Raw genomic sequence first — 18,762 nt, 5'->3', positions numbered from 1 at the left:
CCTCCTTACTTCAGAACTTATTTGTAGAATGGAGTTGAATGTCACATCAGCAATTAAACTTTGACTTGTACTAGAGTAATATTGATGTAGAGTGAGTCCCAGAGCAGCACTGCCCAGCCCTGTGTTTGGGGTTAGCTCCAGTGCTAAACAGCACGTTGCTGACCGGCACAGGAAATCCCTCTCCTGATCCTTGAGTTGAACCGAAAGGCTGGCATAAAGAAATGTCCAAAGTATTAACAGCAACAAAAACCATGGGCTCAGAGTCAGATTTCAAAGGCATTTAGGTGCCTAACATGCATTAATTTTAGTGGGACTAAGCTGCCTCTGAAATTCTGGCCTTCAGTCTTCACTATTCTTAAGCCACTCCAGATCCTGTGGCTCTGTCAGGATGTAAAAGCAATTCCATTTCACAACTTTGAATCCAACAATATATTTTGGAAATCATTCAAAGTACATGTTTTTTTAACATAAAACTTCCTTGTCCAGTAAGATACACTGGAATTTTAAATGTTTGGTATTTGCAGGTCTCCCTCCTTTTCTTTAGATTGAGGTCTGGCGAAACTTCTGACATCCCAATAAACTCTGCTTTCTTGCTTTCAGTGGAAGAAGTGTTTAATGGATAATCCTTTGACAAATATTTTATAAACAGTAAAATATACAAACTGAGATTTACTGAACACTAATGTAATTGCTCCTGAACAAAACCAGTGCCCATAGAATCCTAATCCCCACAAAAACTAGTGCAGATGTTATACTGTGTATAAAAATCAGGTATTAGCATTTGAGGTGTCCATTCCCATACAACTCCAAGATGAATTCATCCAAACAAATACCAGCTTGGCTTGTAAAGGAATCCAGAGTAATGAAACACATTGAAAATGAGAAAACCAAATCCTTGTTTTTATTCACTAGGTAGGCATGCATACAGTTGAGCACAACAAAATTGATCTGAGATTATTTTAATAAAAATAAACACAGGTAGCTGTAATATCTAATATATATATATATAGTTATAATATCTGTTAATGATGGGCCATTTCATGAAACAATGTTCACACTGAGTGACAGTTGCTAGACCAACTGTCAGAACAGAAACTGAAAGTCCTCACCCATGCCCATGTTTGATTTGTCCCTTTCAGTAGTTCCAGCTTCCCAACATCAAAGTCCACAGATGGAGCCTGTGAAAACTTCTCAGAAATAAATCTTTATCCCCCTTCCCTACTGAAGCTGCAGCAAGGAACAGGCTATGAACTTAGGTGCTGCCTTTTTTCCTCACAACCTCATTGGTTGGTCTAATAAAAGATGCTGGTTCTCCCTGTGAAACTTGCCACAGTTTATACCAATTGTTTTCCTTTCAGTAGGTCTTGCTTTTAATATCTACTGATATTATACAAAGAAATCACATTGAAATATATATTACCTCTTTTAACACTCCTTTTTCCTCACTGGAAAAGGTCAGTGGGCTAGCACATTAACCTCCTTCATAGAACAATGCACATTGCCTTTCACAAGGAAGAGCAGAAATCTTATTATCTTTTTTTATGCTTTCTCTCTGACCCTATGAAGCAGTATCCTTCTCCTCTCCAATTGAATTTTTTCCTCAATGTCCTCTCAGACCTGCTTGTAGCTGGTTAACACTCCTGAAGAATCACTCCTTAAGAGAATAACCCACCTCACTTTAAGCACCTGCTTGAGTAATTTCAGGAAATTTGTTCCTGACTGAGGCTAATCCTTCCTGGCTAGTCATCTTCCCTTTCCTTCCCAATTCACTATTATCCTTTAATTGTTGATTTGATCTCTCATGTTCCAAGTCATCAGGGCTCCTTCCTCACTCCTGTGCAAGATTGGTTCAACAGGAATCCCTAAGATGGTTAACATCTGATCAGCCTCAAGTCATTTTATGAGGAAACCTCATTTCAAGACGAAACCAAAGGCAGTAGCTTTGGCTTAGGAAATACAGGGTTTTATTACTCTTTTATTAAGGTACAAAATTGAAAAATTTATTGTTACTTGTGTAACCTGAAAGTTATTCAGTGTTTTTACCCCTTTGCTCCCATTTAACCTTAGACATGAAACTTGCTGGGGATTGAAGTAAAAAAATTTTGAGTAGCTGAATTTTCTTTCATCTTTCTTCTGGAACTCGAACAAAACTGCCATGTGATAAATGGCCATTTGTGTCACAGATGTTAATGCAATACTAAATGAGACAAAAATCACCAATGAAGTTTGCAAGGCTCCCTGTGATGTACGGTCATCAGGCAACAGAGACTGGCACAAACCTCAACTGATTTTGCATATGCAACCAATACATGTTTCAATTATTTATGTCAATGTTCCTATCACACACAGTTGGGTTAATTAAATGCAACCAAGACCACATTCCAGCCTTTACAAAAAATTTAAATGGTCTCTAAAGCAAGTACTGGCAACATACAAAGGAAACATTTGAGATGAGTTTACAGATAATTTTACAATTTGTACTTGCAAGGTGGAGTACCGGCTACTGGCAGAACATAGGGAGGGGCCGCCCAGCATATTAAAAAGAACAGTTTAAGCCATCATTTGGCTCAAGTCACAGCACATTCCAAGAACCCCATAAACAAAGACATGTGCAATGTTAACTTTCTCTTTTATGCTGACAGCTTTTTTTCTCCATATAATGACCTTCCTGCACAGTGTGTGTTACCATAAAAAGAAACAGCCCAGTAAAATTAGAGGAACTGCTTCATATCAAAACGTTTTATCTGAGGAAGACACCACTGCCAGTGTAAATATAAAAAAGCATAAGAATTAAAAAGTATTTGTTTTGCTGTCTCTTCTTTAAGTTTAGATTGTTCAAACAAACCTAGCTCGAGTTTTCAGTCACTCTGCACTAGAAAGTCCTCCCAAAGGCTGAAATGCTACTCCAGAGAATGTGAACTTGGCTCCAATTTCAGACAATTTTCCTCTTTTTCTGACAAAAAAAGTATTTGAATGCTTTGTCTGTAGCCAAGAATTTGGATATGAAAGGCACACCAATAAACAAGTCACCAAAATGGGCCACCACTACATAGATTGTAGTGCATGCTTGTTTTGAAAAAAAAACCCTCCTTTGGCCCAAAGGACACTGTTTTATTTTACAAGCAGAATGCTAATGTGAAATTTTAGTTTGACTTTCTCTCATCTAAGTACAAAAGAAAAGCTACATGCATTTTTGATAGAGCCTACGGTTGCTATTTTATTTGTACAAAGAAAAGTAAAAAGGAAGAGAACATAAGAACCTCACAGCTAGTTGACTTGGTAAAATGCTGCACCAAACCAAATTACTTTTTTACAGTTTTATTTGAACTACTACAGAGAACCAACTACTCTTATTCATAGCATTCATCTTTCTATCAGCATTCCCAGAATGAAAATTGAAACTTTAAGAATGTTATTGCTTTGTACCAAATGTTCACTAGCTTCTACCATGGCAACTATCCCACAAAACCCTAGCAGGGCTAATCACAGTCCCCAAAGGTTTATTATCTTTTCTATCAGGGAGGCATTCAAATGCACTAAGGCTGCCTGGCAGCTAAGGCAGATATTGTCCTCACCCAGAAGAATTTTAATTTTAGCCTTGTACATTTGGTGAAATTACATTTCTGAAAACCAGAGAACATGCCAGAGAAAAGCTCACACCAGCTCCACTGTGGAGTTTCTTGCTCCACAAAGAGGCACATATGAGAACTGAGCAACAGCCCTGCAGTGCCAGGGAGACTTCACTGAGCACGTCAGGAAAGTCTCCCCAAGCTGGCCAGAAACCCAAGGGAAGGAAATGAGAGTGATTATGTACAGCTGAGCAAGCACAGTACAGAGACTCCTAAATCAGTGATATGGTGTTCACTGCTGGTGTTCTGTGGTAAAAATGTTTACCATCTGTGTTACTCTCTCTTTGTTATGGACACTAATGGAGCCTTCAAACATAAAAGCATGGGGGTGGGGAACAAAAACACAATGAAGCCAAAATACTTGAAAATCACTTTTAGCTGTATATTATATAAGGAAATTCTGACACAAAATGAAAAATAGATCAAAACCAAAACACAGGCTCTTCCAGGCTGAGCTCAGGAGGGCTGCACAGTGCTGCCTTACTCTGCTGTGGAGGTCTAGCTCTGAGCTGTCAGGCACAGGCAAATCCTTTAGGTACTGAGAGGTGGCTCTAGTTCGGACACCAGAGAGCGACGTTCACTCCAGTAACTGCAAAGGGTTTTAGGCCAACGCTGAGCATGCCTGTGGCAGCGAGTTTCCTAGGAAGCAGCTGCATTTGTACAAAGTTTTTCTGCAGGGGAACTTCTCTGCTGCTGTCTCCTGCTGTTGAGAAGCCACAATGGCCTGGAGAGTATTACAGTCTGTAGTGAAGCCAAAAACTAATATATGCCATACAGTTTACAGTCTGTGCATAAAACCAAGCATCTAACTTACTCATGCTAGACACCTCACACTGTCATACATGAAAATTCGTGGAAATCACAGTCTTCAGCCTGACTTCCATCTCAGATGCTTTTTTACTCTGCTCATCAAAATTTATATACAGAAAATGAGTTCCAACAACTTGGTATCTCCATTGCAACCTCAAGTAGTTGCCTTAATACATCTTGTCACAGTCCCTCCCTCCCTCACTACCCAGAAAGACACCGCTGGGAATCTATGGTAACAGAAGTCCACCCTTCTTCCTTCAAGCCCAAGGAAGTGAACTTGGCTCAGACTGCCCTACCTCCACTCAACAACCAGCTATTGGGGTGCTTATTCTCCAGCCCTAGAACATTCAAATTCTTTGGCAGCCAGTGTCCAGTTTCAACATAGTTGTCAGTAATTTGAGACTAACTGCTCAACCCAGCATAGGCACATAAACTGCACAAACAACACAAGATCATCTGTCAGTGAGAATAATCCTTTTCCAGACGAGGTGTTTCAGGTAAATTGTTACATTTCTCGTGTTATTGATGCCAGTTCAAATATATTTCTAGCAGAACACGAGTGGACTTTGTGAACCACAAACCAAGCCAGCAAGAAGAAAATCAGAAGCAGACAGCTTCAATAGCAGTTTGTTTTCTCTACAGCTGGAGGAGCCTCCCAGCAATCGCATGATACTGAAAATTATTTTGGAACCCATTAGTGCCAACTGCCACATGACCAAAACTGAAACACCCCAAGCACCACATAGGTTTCAAAAATGCTTCAAGAAGTGGTGCAAAGGTGAAGGAGCTTCTGCAGTGCTGACAGACACTTGAAAAGAATACAAATGGATCAGTCTTGGACTTAAAATTCAGCATTGCTAATGCAGGGTCTCAGCAGATGAACCACTGAGGGTGGATCATTCAGTGATGAGCTTTTGAAAACTCCTCCTGAATATAATACCACTCCTGAATTCTGCTATATACCTATGTCCCCACCACAAGAGTTCAGTCTTTTTCAGATTAGAAATGGAGTTTCTGACCTCTCCTCAACTGGATACTTCCCAGTGCAGTCACACAAACTCTGGCAAAGAATGATTATTCTCTTCTACACTCAGCATTACCACAGACCTGGAATCACTTGCCCTGACTTTTTCTTCATCTACATCACTTCTGTGTCACTGCCCAGTGCCCTGGGTACAGCCAAGAATTTGCAAATTGCTGAACACATTGTCAGGATACAGAGTTTACTGAGATACTGAAAAGCCAGTTGGACACAGCCCTGATGAGCCTGCTCTCACTGACCCTGCTTTGAAGGAGTGGGGGGTTTGCTTCAACCTCAACATTCTGTAAGAGCCATCTCTGGCCTCTCTGAGTGCAAGCATGTTTGTACAGTTACTCCAAATGTAACACTCAAATTCTATTTGGCTACTGAAGATAAATTAGGAAGCGTTAATGTTCTGCATTTTCATCTTGCCTGCAGCATGATTTTAAGGGTGGAGAAATTCACTGCCTCTCTAGCATCTTGATATGCTTCTTAACTTTGCAGAAGTTATATTTTGCTTTACAGGACACCTGAGCACAGTTTGTGCCTGACAAAAGCCACCATTTGATACCATAAACAAGGCTATTTCCATTATTGTGTATTCTTGTTCTCAGTCAATGCATCAAAATCAGGCTGTGGAACAAATGCCTGTCAGAACGTAGCTGGGATCTTCTTGATGAAGTGTCCAGATCTGGCTTAGGTACAGCGAGCACATTGGGTTGTTCTGCTTACTGAGTATTTGTTAAATGTTAGCAGCGGGCTTGGAACTTGCAAGGCTAAGGGAGGGCTTCCCTGCAGCTTCTTTATAACTAAAAGACAAACCTAGGGAGAAAAAAACCAACAAAACAACAGAAAACTCTCACGAAAAAACATGGAACGCCCAAAGACTTGTAAGAGAACACTAATGTAAGTATTTTAAAACTCAAACATCTTTGTTTTTCTTCATATAAAACCTGATGTCAAAGAAAGCAGCAAGTGAAAATTGCTTCTGAGAGCATGTCAAGAAAAGCTGCTCTAAGGCAGGGAGGAGTAGGAGTTATAGTGGAAACATTACCACAGCTTTCCTACCCACAGGGCTTTTTAGCCTGGATTGAACATTCCCATGGCCTACTCAGCACTGCTCTGCCAAATACACTGAAGGTCTTTGGCACAGGGGCAGTTTGTTTTCACTGTCCTTATAATAGTGTGGGCCATTCCTTTTCATCCATATTGCCCTGACCTCCCTTCTCTCTCTCTCTCTTCCCCCATCAAACACCATTAGACGCAGGAAGAACCTTGTTGTGGTTCTGCTGCTCATAACACAGTTCGCTATGCGAATACTTCCTGTGCACCCTGCCAACATGGCACCTCTCCAAGCCATAAGACTGGTGTTTGGGAGATGGTCACAAAGCATGATACTTCCTACTACCACTGCTCTGTCCTTCACCTTCCTTTGCCTTGCTGTGGGCAAGGACTATAAATATCAAATAGCATGAATGAAACAAAGATGGAGACTCCCTGCTTGTACCAGGTGAGTGCTTGCAGCAGCATGGATGGCTGTCCTTCAGATAAGTAGGGATGCACAGAATCTTTTTTAAAACATCATTCACATCATTTTCAATGTACTTTACACAGAAGAGAATTTATGTGAAACTTTATTGCATAAAAAAGTGAAATAAACTGTGTTCCTGCATGATAAATTTTCCTGTTATTTGCCAAGAGCTTTAAATGAGCACTGGAAAAAATTTTAAGTCCTTCAAAGTATAGATTTTACATGCTATGAAGAGAATTAATAAACAAAGGAACAATTTTTGTGCTACAAGAGTCCCTGGTATTACCCCTCCATCGCTAATACTTATATGTTAACTCCAATAGCTGTATGACTTGCTGATGCATAGCATTTTTTTTAAAGTTTATCCTTCTCCTAAATGCTACTTAGAGAAAGATATGAAAGTTGATGTCAGATTAATACTATTATGTCTCTTCTCACCCCATGTATCCCTCTAGAGGGGAAAAAAAAACAAAATACAAGTATGTCTAAAAGAATCTGACACAGGAAATACACAAGAGAAGCAATCTGAGAAAAGATGGAGAAGATAAATATGGCAGAGGAAACAAAGAAAGGATTACTAGAAAGAGGAAATGAAATATCAGTAAAAAGATTTGACATGGCATACAACAAAGTCATATAAGGCTTTAGTGATGAAAGCACTAACTTCAAGTAGAAGGCAATAAATTCTATCAAACAAGGCAGCACAGAAGTGGACAACTTTAAAGACAGCATGGTTGAACATACGTTCTGGAGTTCATGAAAGCATGCAGAAAGAGGAACTGAAACCAGTTTAAGTTACGAGACAAATCTTAACACAACTAAAGGTTTCAGCTGTGGGAGAAAAACATATGAAATCCATGTAAAAATCAACTGAGCACACAACAACAGCACTTAGAGCCCCACACTGGTTTCTGAGCTGCTTCAAAAAACCATGCAGTCTGTTAAGTTTGATCTCTGACATGGTCTGAGAGTTGGTCTTTCCTTCAATGATGGCCCTAGCAGTAGAGATACTTAAGCTCAGAGACAGACAAAATGCAGTGAAACAGCCAAAAAATTAGAGTTATTCCATCAGTTTTTGTATTTAACTTATATCCTACTCTTTACTCATCTTTTGTCACATATTCCCTTGTTTTAACAATGGGAACACAAAATTCACTAAGTAATCTCCTTATCTGAACCTAGGCTATAACCCACAGTAATTACGAGCAGTGTGTAGCAATATTTTCACTATTTAGGACAGGAAGTGAAAAATACCAAACACATCTAAAATTGCAATAGGGATTTGTGTAGACAGAAGGTAATTACACAAAGTGGACTTTGGCCAAGACTCTCAGAATATGAAGCAATCTCAGAACCTTGTGGAAATTACCATGGGATCTTTAATGATAAGTGGGCTAAATCTTCACTTAAATTGTCCTAAAAAGCATGCCTTCTCTGACAGCATATTGCTACAGAGTGACAGGACCATTGTATCCCAAAATTAGATGGCATATCCAACACTACAGCACACAAATGGAAAATAAAAAACAAACAAACAAAAAACCCCCAAGGCATTTATAAAGCAGACCACGAGAAGACATCTCAAGTGTTTCACGCGCACAGAATTATTTGCTTCCCCCTCTAATTTATTTCAGATTAGTACGAGATCCCTTATTTTAGGTCAGTGTTATGACAATGGAAGTATGCCAACTTAACCTTCATTTTCTTAATTAGCATTTAACAAGAAGCTTGTCCTCCTCTAGAAATATTTCCTTCCATAAGGAAGAATAACCTTGAACAGAAGACAAAGCTAAGCCAAGGAGAAGAGAAAAATTAAACCGAAGCTCCAAATATATTTACATGTCTTTAAAATATATTTATTTACATACCCTTAAAATGTAAATAAAATAGATCTCAGTAAAAATTACTTCATCTCCCAGAAACAACCACTGTATCTGTATTCATAACTACCCTGTGGAAAACCAACCACAAAAAAACTCTCTCTTTTACACATGCTCCCTACCATAGACCATGTGCTCATGTAACTCTTTGTTTATCTAGTCTGGAGACAAAAATGCCATGAAAAAGCAATCACAAGGCAGATGGCTGGTTTCACTAATCTGACCCTATTTCTCCCAAGTAAATCTAGTCTACAACAGTGATGCCCCAAATAATCCACCATTCCTATAATACTTAGATTTGCATATTTATGTTAGAAATGCCTGGCATGTCTGGATTAAGATTTTCCCCCAGTAAAACAATGCTTTGTCATAAATTCTCCCCCAGAGACCATGCAGATTCTTAAAGCAGACATGTCCACACACTGAAAATGTGAGTGAAAGCACACTCACAAAACATTCTCACCAAGGCTCACATCCATAGCTGCACGCCTTTTACTCTGCTTAAACCTGACTGTATAGAGTGACAAATGCAGATATTCTCTCTCTAGCCGCCCCCATGATAACAGATGACAAGATGCAGCACAAGCTTCATCTCTTGCTAATTAAACGAATCAATTAAGAGACTATTGTTGCAACTGTGTAACTGCTGTTCTATAGTGGCAATAACAACCCCACGGGGAGGTCTTTTACTACATTAAAATGCTGTCCTCCACAACTCCATTTGATATTATTAGAAACAGTTATTTGCGTCTTGCTGTCATATTAGTAGCAAAGGCAAATTATGGAAATATGCAGACCAGAATGGTCCCAGTATGAGATCAGGTTTGGTTTTCAACCTCCAAGGGAACAATTGCTGAAATTCCAAAGTTCCCTAAAGTTCTTTAATGGAACTGATAAATCTATCAGCACAGCATCCATTTAGATTCTAGGTAAGGGTCACATATTTGCATACTTTCCTGCTAAGCTGATACAATTCAACTAGATAAATTATCATATTAAGTTTACCCTCCTGAGTTAAACTGATGGAGTTCAAAATTGTTTTCGATGGTTGTCATTAATCGCTGTTACATCCTAAATGCTCACTTTGAAATCTAATTGTGCTGGTGTACCAAGGGTCATATTAATAGCATTTTTAATGTTAAATCTTTGTAAAACATGTTTATTTTACTGATATTACCACTGAAGCCTAGAAGACTAATGAGAAACAAAGTATATTTATTATCAATAAAAACTTCATTTAAAATTTACATTCAGAGACTTAAATTAGCTTTACTAACTTCATTATGCCTTTGTTTCATTAAGATTTCTGGTTAAGCATTGAAGTCATATAAATTAATACCTCCTAAATAGTTTTTGGGTATATGCCAAAGGTGGAGACTCAAAAGGCTGTTCAAAACCATGGGCTACATGTATGTTCAGTAAACATCTTCATTAAGAAAATGCTCATCTTCACTATGAGATAACAGTCTTGATACAGCTTTAAAAAATCTACCAACACTTCTTTGGCTAAATTAAGCCAAAGATTAATAATTATTTTAGTGGTAAATCATAGTCTACCAAAGTAAATCACTTGAGTTACACCTTTGGGCAACCCGCCCACTTGTCTTCCAAGAAGTAACAGGCTAACTAAACAAGTTCAGTCCTTGTCCTTAAAGTGTTGCTAAGCTCAGTAAGAAAGAAACTTGTCAAAAGTATGGAAAATCAAAAATCCTAACTTTTCCATTGCTTATTTTGGAGGGATGAGGGGCCTCACTTATTATAAACAAAGACCACTATATTACAGATAGCACAAACACTGCAGAATCCACCAACATTAAGGACATTAATGGAAATCCTGACCTACTTATGACGTCTTCTTTTCCCTGCAAATTAAAACTCCAGTTAACAACAGATAAAATACTAAGATAAAAAATGAATAAGCAAAAAGCAAAGCATTAGAATTTAAGTGCAATACCCTACTTCCATCCTGGTTTTGTGAGAACACAATGCTTGTAATGCAGATTTCTGCCTCTCAATCCCCATTCCCAGCTCCTTATCCAATTTGCACTATTTAAACTGCTGATCAATTTCAGCCAAATTAATTCAAAGGAAAGCTAAGTTCATCTACCCACATGTACCATAGCTATGTTTTCACAAGTCTTCTGAAGAGCCCTGGCTCTGTTATGGAAACAAATCCAAAATCCATAGTCCAGTGGAGGGAATTTTGGCAGCAGCCAATTAGGTCTCCAACAAGCACCTATGCATCTTCAGCTTCACCTTAGCACCACCACCTCTTGTTCAATGAGATGTCAGGCAAAGACTACAAGTTGTTCTGTGGGAACTTGTGTCACTTCTGGTTTTTTTTAAGTCACAGGAGCAAAATTTAGAAAGAACTCCAAGCACCTTCTTATTTCTCTTTCCAAAGGAATCCAGAGCAAGATTTCCAAAATAGTCTGATTATTTTGATTTTAGGAGCATGGCTTTTGGTAACACTGGTGTTTCTAGATCACTCAGGTGTTTTTGAGTTTGCTCCCAGTGGACAGTTTTAATATATTCATTATACCTTCTGCTTTAAAATATGCAAATAATATACAAGAGAATCGAAATCTGAACAGCATATGCAGCTGTGTGACTGCACCTGATCACTCACATCTCATGAACTGGAAGAATTCTCACTACCGAGTCCTAATGATGGTCGCTTCTTTCCCAAGTGAAATACCCACTTTCCACAGAATACTACAGGATCTAGCTGCCAGGATCTCAGGATTCTCATCATCCACGTTCAAAAAGAAGTTACTGTTTTCAGAAACAGCTGCATGCTTTTTCTGTTGACACCTTTTGCACTACTGAAATGCTACTGATGATAGTTCTACCACTAGAAGCACTGTGGTTCACAGTGCCTCTGAAAATGGATGAAAAGAAAATAAAACCTATACAACAGTACAATTCCCTTTAGATCAGCAGGGACCCTAATTTTAAGGCTTTTGAATAGGAAGAGTAAAAAAATATTTTTAAAAAGACATTAGCTTGCAAAATAAACACCTACTGGCCTATATTTATTTTCTTGTGGTTAGTATTCTATATATTCCAGTAAATACCACCTTTGTAACCTCTGCAGGTCTTCAACCAATGTTTGAAAGTCTGCATAAATCTTCAGTATCTAATTTCAGAAGTGTTGCATACAGAAAGAAAAGCATAAAGAAAGAAAAGAACTTGTTAAGAACTGCAATGATTTCTAAGGGTGAAAGAAGCAGGTTGTTAAACATTTCCTATTGTGAGCTGAATCAGACTCATACAGCCAAAGCTTTATAAAAAGGCAGAGAGAAGGAGAGAAGGAGGAGGAAGCTGTCTGCTGATGAGATTATACGCAGACTGCAGGGTTTCAAGACAATTTGAAAGCCTCAGTAATGGGACAAAAAGTTGGAAGTTTGCTGTTGAAGCAAAAGCAGGTAAGACATGGCAAGAGGGAGCAAAAGGGGAACTCAGCAACAAGAAAAGTTGTAGCTCCTAAGATTACTTTAGATACATAACTGAAATAAGAAAATACAGTAAGACAGGAGCAAAAGCAAAGATTTTGAGGATTGCCTTTAGAAAAAATTCTCCATTTCTGACTGCCATTAACAGGATACAGAACTAATAACCCTGATTCCATATGGAATTTCCCTTTGTTAATCTATCTGGAAGTAGCTAAAGCCCAAAACTTATTAATACTACCTGTGATTACTACTGAACTAGAATATACACCAGTTATGCTAAAAAGTATGGTAAGGGCTTGACAGAGACTACTTTTCCTAAATCAAATATTCTCAACCTGGAATTTGTACATCTGGCTGCAGTGGTGGATCTCAGGACTATTTCAAATTGGTCTGCAAAAAGGCTGAATAAAAGGATTGTGGTATCAACAGGCTAATAGTAATCATAAGTGAGTATAAGGTACCACAGCAAAACTTCAAATATTTTGTAAATCAAAGGTGGCAAAAAGCACTCCATTGACGATCAGCAATGGAGAAACCTCCAGTGAGATACATGAATCAAGAAAACAATGCTAGGAAACTCAGAAAGCACCTAAAGATGGCTTGACTCTTAAGCCCGAGTAATTCCAACCTATTCCATGTGGGTTCCTATATTGTGTTCCCCTATATTGTTAAGTAATATACTGAACAGTATGTCATGTATATGTTCTTCCACTGCTCTTTAAAGGAAAAAGCACAACTGCTTATATTTCTGCTCTGATATTAGAGAAGATCAAAGAAACAGCTTGAACAATGAGCAGAGGATAGGGACTGTCTCTTTGAAGAAAGTGCTCCATTGGGTCAGCAGAGCATCACTGTCAAGCATGGCCTGCAGCCCAAAGCTGACAATGGCATTAGGGACATGATGGAGCCAGGCTGCTCATTATCTGAACATACACAACTTCTTTATTTCAAATTCTGCACACAGTCTAGAATACGTTTAATGCTTGCACAATAATCTGCAGTTCTCTATATACTCGCAGCTTTCTTAGCATTAAAGGCTGCCTGCCCAGACGTATTTCATTGCTGAAGTCCTGCTGGGAGGCCTGAATAACCAACAAATGACTGGGGCCAGCAGTGGGCCAGCCAAAAACATTCCTCTCACGTAAGAGAACAGAAGGTGGAACGAAAAGACAAAAGACACAGCAGAAAATGGAGGGTAATTAGAAAGACAGGAATGAAGGGTGGACTTTGGTCTTCTGAGTACTCAAACATCCAGTTTTTGAATTGCAAGAGGCTAAAACAGAAGCTCTGTGTATACATCTTAGTGTTTTTCCATACATTTTATGTATCTATTTTAGATGATCTTTACATCTAGAGAACAAGACCTGTGAGGAGCAGCTGAAGGAGCTGGGGTTGTTTAGCCTGGACAAAAGGAGGCTCAGGGGGACCTTCACACTCTCTACAAATGTCTGAAAGGAGGTTGTAGCCAAGTGGGGATTGGTCTCTTCTCTCAGGTAACAAGTGATGAGGGAAAACTGCCTCAAGCTGCACCAGGGGATGTTTAGATCAGATATTTGAGAAAACTTCTTCATGGAAAAAGGTGTCAAACATTGAACAGGCTGCCCAAGAAAGTGGTGAATTCACTGTCTCTGAAGGTATTTAGAAGATATGTAGACGTAGCACTTGGGGACACAGTTTAGTGGTGGATTTGGCAATGCTGGGTTAATGGTTGGAACTGATCATCCTGGAGATCTTTTTACAATCGAAATAATTCTGTGATTCTATGTTTTTGACAAACCTACTTCTGTGAGCTGCCTATACACAGGAGACACCCCATAAAGGATTGCTTCCTTATTTCCTGCACTCTTGCTTTTGGGCAGAGTTTTGGACATTAATCTGAATCATGTACAGTCTTGCTTCCCTTTTCTTTGTACAATATATAGCACAACCAGATCACTTGTTGTTATGGCAATGCTATAAATAAATACACTATCTGAATAAATCTAGTATGAAGTGTCAAAATAGCAGGACTCCGTCAGCACACCACATCTAGTGACATTTATCAGAGGGGACAAATGAGCAAAAACTCATATAAAATCTCAATTACAGCAATAACCCAGAATCTCCTCTGCAATAATTTAGTGAGGACTCAAAATGCTATCCTCACAAGAAAATTAAACCAAACTGGTGCAATTTCCCATTCAACAACTATTTCTTACAGTTATAAGTTGCTTGTTCCTCAGGCAGAAACATCCTCATACATCTTCCAAAAGCCTGAGTCTCTATCATATCTGAGACTCACAACCCTCTATCAAAAAACAATTTGGAGAAAATAAGCTATCTAATGGCACTACAATTTGGAGAGAAGAGAAATGCTCAAGTAGCAATGAATTTCTACACATGATCAGAAACAAACAAAAGCATTATTACAAATCCATGTAGACCCCCAAGTGATACTAACAGTATGCACTCAAAGCTATGACATCACTGGAGAAAGCAACATGATTTTTCCTGTTCTCCTCTAAAATAACAGAAATATGCTGCTACACTAACAGAAACATTCATCTTACTGTCCAGATGTTTACCATATGTTATGCAGCAAATTTCATATTATACTGTTGTCTTTCATCTGCAATGCAGTCTTCTCTATCCTCCACCTAACTAACTGGAACAGCCAGGATATTTCTAATAGAGAAGTACAGCTTTCACTACCCCTCAGAGTGTCAGTTGCCTTCCTGAAGCAGGGGCTTGTGTTTTGTCAAAATCCAGCAGCAGAGCTGTTTCTACAGCCCAATGTCAAAATCAAGTGAAGCCATTTATTGAAGCCTTCCTGACAAGCCAAGCAAGCTGTGCTCCTTACAAGCTGGTTCTAAAAATATATTCTGCTGGACAGGTCAGTGGTCTGTACACTCCATAGCACAGTGCTGCCTGGTACCACTGGAGTGCCATCTACATTTGCTCTGATCAAAAGGAACACAGACTGCTCAGAGTTGTCCTTTATGTTTGCTACTTAAAAAAAACAACAAAAAAAAAAAAGTCAACCAGAGAAGCAACTTTGCAAGCTGTTTATTATGTTGATAACAATGCATTATAATAAAAATAATAATGAGCAATCAAGAGCCTTTTTCTGCTAAATTTTCCTTTCAAACATTTCCTAAGTCAACTGCACTTAGCAAGGGCTTAATAAGAGATAAGTAATGGTGTACTCAAAATGTATTTCTAAGCCCTTCATTAAGATAACATTTTCTTTGTTTGAACATTTACATTATGTGTGTGCACATGTACACACATACAGACTGTGTATCTATATGTGCAGCAATTTGTAGTGGATATTATTGTATCTTCCCCCACATGACCTAAACTGAGCATATTAAGTTTAAATCAGAATGGTACAAGGATGTTAAATGAGCAAAGGACAAATGAAAAAGCAGGACTTAGGGGAAAGCAAGACAGTGGGCTAGAAAAACTGTCAGAAGCACAGATTAAATTCTATGGGAAAACTGGTATTGGAACAAACCCTGGGAAGCAGACCTCATTACTGTTATCTCTACCCTGATTGCTGAAGTTCTCTCTCTGGATTTGATCAGCAAGACATGCATAATTTATATTAAATAAAAAAAATCTCAGAACACTCAAGACTTTTCTGTTTAGTCCTCCTGAGAATTTTAGTTGTAATCACAAACTTGATTTCCTCAAATAACTAGGATTCAATAAACACACATGAGCTAGTCAGTAAGATCTAACATATATTACATTCCATTAGCTGTTTCATCATCATTTTTCTTAATGCTAAAAGCACAGCAATTCTATTCCCTCTTTTATAATCTTTTTCTGTTGCACAAGGCCCAGAACATGAGTTCTGGTCTGTAAGTGAGACTGCTGGGCACTTCTAACACAAGAATACAAAATATTTTCTTATGTAATTTGAACAACACATTTAATATTTAATGTCACTAAATAAAAAAACAGAATTTTGCCTGCTACAGCACCCACTTAGAGAGAAATCAACTAAAATCTAGCCAGTGTTACCAAGTTGCATTTGTGTTTATATCTTATCTACCTGGAGTAACTACTTTCTTCTCACACAAAGACTATCTGATCCGCCACCTGGCAGCAATCGCACATACACAGCTTGCAACTCCAGAGCTGAAGCATCATCAAAAATACAATAGTGCAGAATAAAACCTCATTTTTATGTCTTTATGCTACTGCTCCTCTGCTTCTGATTAAGACAAATAAATATTCATACACAGAGATGTAGTTATAAAAGTAAAAAATATGAGGGGCATTTTTCCTTTCTAAAAACAAACATGTAAGTAAAAACATAAATGCAAGGTATTCTTGTTACGTTTACCTTTACCATGTTACACCTTACCAACAGTGGCTTCATAGGACTTGCAGAAGAACTAATCACAAGTAGAATGAAAGCATGATCATATGCAATCCCAATCCACTTATGTCCAAAACAAATAGTCCACAAAGATGTAAGGACTAAATTCTAAATTGAATGTTTAATTCCTAGGCTTTTCACTGTTAATATCACTACAGTGAAATATACTGGTAGCAAGCAGGACAACTTACTTTAGAGGATACTTCGATTTTATTTCATTTTCAGAACTATTTTTAGATGCATATGGAACTTGGAAAAATTCAATGGCTGCATTTTAACTATGCAAATCACAAAACTGGAAGTTGCTTCAATCCCATGTATATATGCTTATGTATATAAGCATCCATGACCTAACACAAAACTTGTGTTATACAAGTTATTATACATGACTGTTCCACAGAACTATTTTATAAAGTAAATTCTGTCTAATTATATAAAATCTGATTAGGATTTTAGGCATACTTCTATCCAGCAAACAAAATCTGAGAGAACTACAGCGCTACGAAATCTGGTGTGAGCAAGAAAGAGTACTTTGCATTATGGAACAGTTTTTCCTAATACAGTTACTGGGATATAGGGTTATGTGATATGGTGAAGCAATAGTGATCAGAAAGTTGATGTGGTGAGGAAGAGTGAGACTCATCCTGATGTGCACCAAACCTCATTATATTACAATAAGCTTACAAATCTACAAGCAATTACTTGTAGCTTCCAAGTGAAATAGATGCAGTGTTGAATCAATAGAAAGGTAGAACACAGATTATTTACACATAATACTGACCCCCATAACTACAAGTAAATGTATTAGAAGTGTAATTTAGCTACTTTCTGTTTACATTATACTCTTCTACCTATTAAACTCTTTTCAATACACAGTTATTACATGCTTACCACTGTGCCTAGAAACTGAATGCTTGTCTCTCCAGAGGCATTCCGAGAAATCCGCTGAAAAATACAAATGTAAGAATTTATTAAAGTAACTCAAAATTTGCAACCATTCTCCATTTTCTTTGTCATATCACTATAAAGTAATCAAAAATAATTTCATACATAAATCTATATATTAAACAGATAAAACAATTTCCTTCAACAAAAGTCCTGGAAATCTAAATCACACTTCATCTCAGATTTTGGTTTTAGTTCAGTCAATTCAATAAAATTTATTTCTGAAGGACAATGAAGGCAAATATGGCCAAGTACAACACAGAACAACTTTGTGTTCGAATGTCATGAATAATGAGGCTTCTGCCATCTCTATGATTCTGTATTCCTGTTACTCACATTTAGTATTATCTTCATTCTCTCCTAATGAGAGACATTTTAATCTCTTTTTAAAATGCAAACCTCCAATGATGCTACTTTGAAAACAGAAAAAAAAAATGACCTTATGAAATGTCTGGTCACCTACTGTGGTTCAGGAGTTGATTGAAGTTATTAAAGTGTCTTCAAATATTACATTGTCAGTAAGCCGCAAGACAATGCAAGAGAAAATATATTACTGGTTACACACAGTATTAAACATAATTTAAATATGCGAGACATATAAAGAATTCTTTCTTCCTGCGTATGATTTTCTCCTTCAGTCAAAAGGTTTTTCTCACATTTTGTTCCTTCTATCTAAGCTTTGGCCCACATAGGTCCCAACTGAAGGAACACAGCCCTCATTTTACATAATGCCAAGTGTACATAAAAGTACTAAAGCACTGATCTGAGAAGATGAGTATTACTGCAAAGAACTATACAGAAGCCTTCAGCATTTTAAAGACAAAAAAATCATAAGAACAGGGCTGCAAATAATCTTGAGAGATCTAGCCTAAGACTCCCAGCAGAATCAAAACACACCAGTGTCACTCCCAAATGATGTGTTTCTAACTCATTCTCAAAATGTTTCAATTGCAAAAATACCACTTAAGTCTCCATAAGCAATTTATCCCAGTGCCCTGCATCTTTACCATTAGGAAGTTTTTCCTAATACTTGATTAAAATAACCCTTACTTCAAACTGTATCACTCATTTTAATTTTTGTCTTTTTCATTACACACAGGAAACACAGACTATTGCCTTCCA

General features: G+C 37.9%; 1 protein-coding gene across 4 annotated transcripts in view; it reads right to left on the bottom strand.

Moving 5' to 3' along the window:
- The window catches only part of PCCA (propionyl-CoA carboxylase subunit alpha), a 271,230-nt gene that overhangs the window by 41,170 nt on the left and 211,298 nt on the right, over positions 1–18,762 (bottom strand). For all 4 annotated transcript variants that reach the window (XR_014949358.1, XR_014949359.1, XM_077781501.2 and 1 more), the window contains exon 21: positions 17,587–17,640. Coding sequence is in view for 2 of the 4 variants with exons in the window: in XM_077781501.2 (XP_077637627.1) it covers positions 17,587–17,640 (54 nt within the window). In the remaining 2 variants the exon portion in view is untranslated. The remainder of the gene's footprint in view (positions 1–17,586; positions 17,641–18,762) is intronic.

Source organism: Lonchura striata, chromosome 1, assembly GCF_050655825.1.
Source record: "Lonchura striata isolate lonStrDom1 chromosome 1, ASM5065582v1, whole genome shotgun sequence".
NCBI classification, from domain to species: domain Eukaryota; kingdom Metazoa; phylum Chordata; class Aves; order Passeriformes; family Estrildidae; genus Lonchura; species Lonchura striata.
This window is presented reverse-complemented; position numbering and strand designations above follow the sequence as displayed.